The sequence below is a fragment of the Scomber scombrus genome, chromosome 2, assembly GCF_963691925.1.
Source record: "Scomber scombrus chromosome 2, fScoSco1.1, whole genome shotgun sequence".
Lineage (NCBI taxonomy): Eukaryota > Metazoa > Chordata > Actinopteri > Scombriformes > Scombridae > Scomber > Scomber scombrus.
Genome location: NC_084971.1, coordinates 34,262,236 through 34,264,787, shown reverse-complemented (window position 1 = coordinate 34,264,787; position 2,552 = coordinate 34,262,236). Strand labels below are relative to the sequence as shown.

At 41.3% G+C, this 2,552-nt stretch overlaps 1 protein-coding gene across 1 annotated transcript in view; it reads right to left on the bottom strand.

Moving 5' to 3' along the window:
* Nucleotides 1-2,552, bottom strand: part of LOC133987172 (equilibrative nucleoside transporter 2-like) — a 10,404-nt gene extending 7,852 nt beyond the window's left edge. Inside the window, exons 1-4 of the mRNA XM_062426457.1 lie at nucleotides 2,501-2,552; nucleotides 1,804-1,862; nucleotides 1,029-1,110; nucleotides 182-333 (exon numbers count right to left, since the gene is read on the bottom strand). Coding sequence (XP_062282441.1) covers nucleotides 182-333; nucleotides 1,029-1,110; nucleotides 1,804-1,841 — 272 coding nt within the window. The 5' untranslated portion in view covers nucleotides 1,842-1,862; nucleotides 2,501-2,552. The remainder of the gene's footprint in view (nucleotides 1-181; nucleotides 334-1,028; nucleotides 1,111-1,803; nucleotides 1,863-2,500) is intronic.

Here is a 2,552-nt window from a genome sequence, read left to right as displayed (position 1 = left end):
TGAGCTCACAGTTAATAATCATGTTTGTCAGTTTAATTGAAGCTGATTGGTTGCTGAGCCTCTTTCTCCTCTCTGCTCCTCACAAAGCAGCCGATGATTCACTCATATCTGAATAACGATAAATAACGATGTATTAAAAGCTTGTTAGAGTCACAGGTTAGAGTCCAGCAGGTGAACTCACAGCTGATAGAGGAAAGAGTTGAGCAGGGTGAACATCAGCAGAGGCAGCTGGGAGAGTAACGCCATCCAGCTGTCATAGTTGTAGTTCTTAGTGGTGACGCCCGATGTGCCGTTAGAGGTGACGTTGGGTTGCGTGAGCCGCCCGTTGAAATACTATAAAGAGGAAGAAAAAGAAAAAGAAAAGAATCAATTATTAATCAACTGACTGAAATGTGACGCTCTCAGGTTATAAATTATGAGTGTTTATATTAACCCTCCTGTTGTCCTCGAGTCAAGGAAGGAAGGGAGGAAGAAGGAAGGAAAGGAGGGAGGAAGGAGGAAGGAAAGGAGGGAGGAAGAAGGAAGGAAAGGAGGGAGGAAGAAGGAAGGAAAGGAGGGAGGAAGGAAGGAAGGAAAGGAGGGAGGAAAGAAGGAAGGAGGGAGGGAGGGAGGGAGAAAGGAAAAGAGGGAGGAAGGAAGGACGGAGGGGAAAGAAGGAAGGAAGGTAGGAGGGAGGGAGGAAAGAAGGAAGGAGGGAGGGAAGGAGGGAAGGAAGGAAGGAAGGAAAGGAGGGAGGAAGGAAGAGAGGAAAGGAAAGAAGGAAGGAAGGAAAGAAGGACAGAGGAAAGAAGGAAGGGAGGAAGGTAGGGGGGAGGAAAGAAAGAGAGAAGGAGGGAGGAAGAGAGGAAGGAAAGGATGGAAGGAAGGAGTGAAGGAAAGAAGGAGGGAGGGAGGAAAGAAGGAAGGGAGGAAAGAGAGAGGAAGGAAAGAAAGAGAGAAGGAGGGAGGGAGGAAGGACAGACGGAAGGAAGTAAGGGAGGAAAGAAGGAACAGTCAAAACAGACGACACAAAGGTTAAAGGGTCGAACCTGAGAAGCCGTGATGAAGAAGTTCCAGGGCAGCAGAGTTCCCAGACCGAGGATGAAGATGATGATGCCGACAGCCTGACCCCTGAGGAAGAAAAAAGACATGATTTATTTAACTTTTACATAATGTTCAGACATAAAATAACATTTAACCACAAAAAAGAGACATAAAAATGACTAAACACAACCTACAGTTAGTTTGAGTGACAGCTGCCATCTAGTTACCATAGTAACTAAGAGATGGAGAGACTAAAGAGACTCAAAACTACCAAAAAGAGACATAAAAATAACCAAAAAGAGACTTAAATTGACTAAAGAAACCTAAAAACTACCAAAAAGAGACATAAATATGACTAAAGACAACCTACAGTTAGTTTGAGTGACAGCTGCCATCTAGTTACCATGGTAACGTAGAGATGGAGTGACTAAAGAGACTAAAAACTACCAAAAAGAGACATTTCCATCATTATTGCTATGTTATATTTTCATGTCTGAGGTAAAATAGGACATGATATTGTGTGATAGGAGATGTTTAGTGGTGTAAAAGCTAATAAATACACTCTCTCTGCTCTCTGAGACATGAATCAAAGGTTTAATCACATTTATTGATCAGTCAGATCCACTATTGATGCTTTCTAAACACATCTGTGCTTCAACATTTATGGTATAAACACTTTTTTTTATGAGTGGATTCTTACTACGAGCATGTAGAATATGAACAGTGTGTGAGGGTTTAATATGACGATGTTATCAGTTTAATATAAAACATGAAACTCACCGGTCAGCAGGTGGATTTTGCTTCTTTTCGTTCCACATCTTGTTGCTTCTGACGAGCCTCTGAACACACAGACAGTAAACACAGTGTCATACTCCACTGAATGAAACAACTACTAGTCACTATAGTTTCCATCAGCTGTTCCAACCCCTGAGCATTTATTTTGTTTGAAGTATTAACATGAGGTTCCTCTTTAAACAGGATTCTGAGTAATAAAGAAGTTTATTTATCTTAACATCCGTTCATGGAAGTTATGACTCACCTATAGTTGCATCAGCAGCACATGTTCACCATAAGCTGTTCCTACTGTATTTCCTGTCTACATCATTTATGTGACATTTATCTAACATATTAAACCCAGTTTGTGAACAAAAGTCAGCAACTTATTTCCATTTTTTAAAGAAGCTTTTATACTGAAAACCCTTAAAAGGGGAAGTACTACATAGGGACACGTTTTTTTTCCAACATGTGCTCGAGTTTCAGTTTTCTTTTAAAGGATATTAAACACAGTACATCTATCTGCTTACTGCTTTTAACTGTGAATACATTAACATCTACTACCTGATGGTCAGTTTGAAGCATTTACGCGCGTTTTTACCGAATAAGGCGCCAAAAAGTCAAGATTATAGCGCGTAAAAAAAAAACCACTACAGCGATCCACAGCAGAAGCAGTGATGGAAACCACGTAGATATAACTCACCTGAGAGTGTGAGCAGGTTGGTCCCGGGTCGGACAGGTGTGTGAGGACCGGT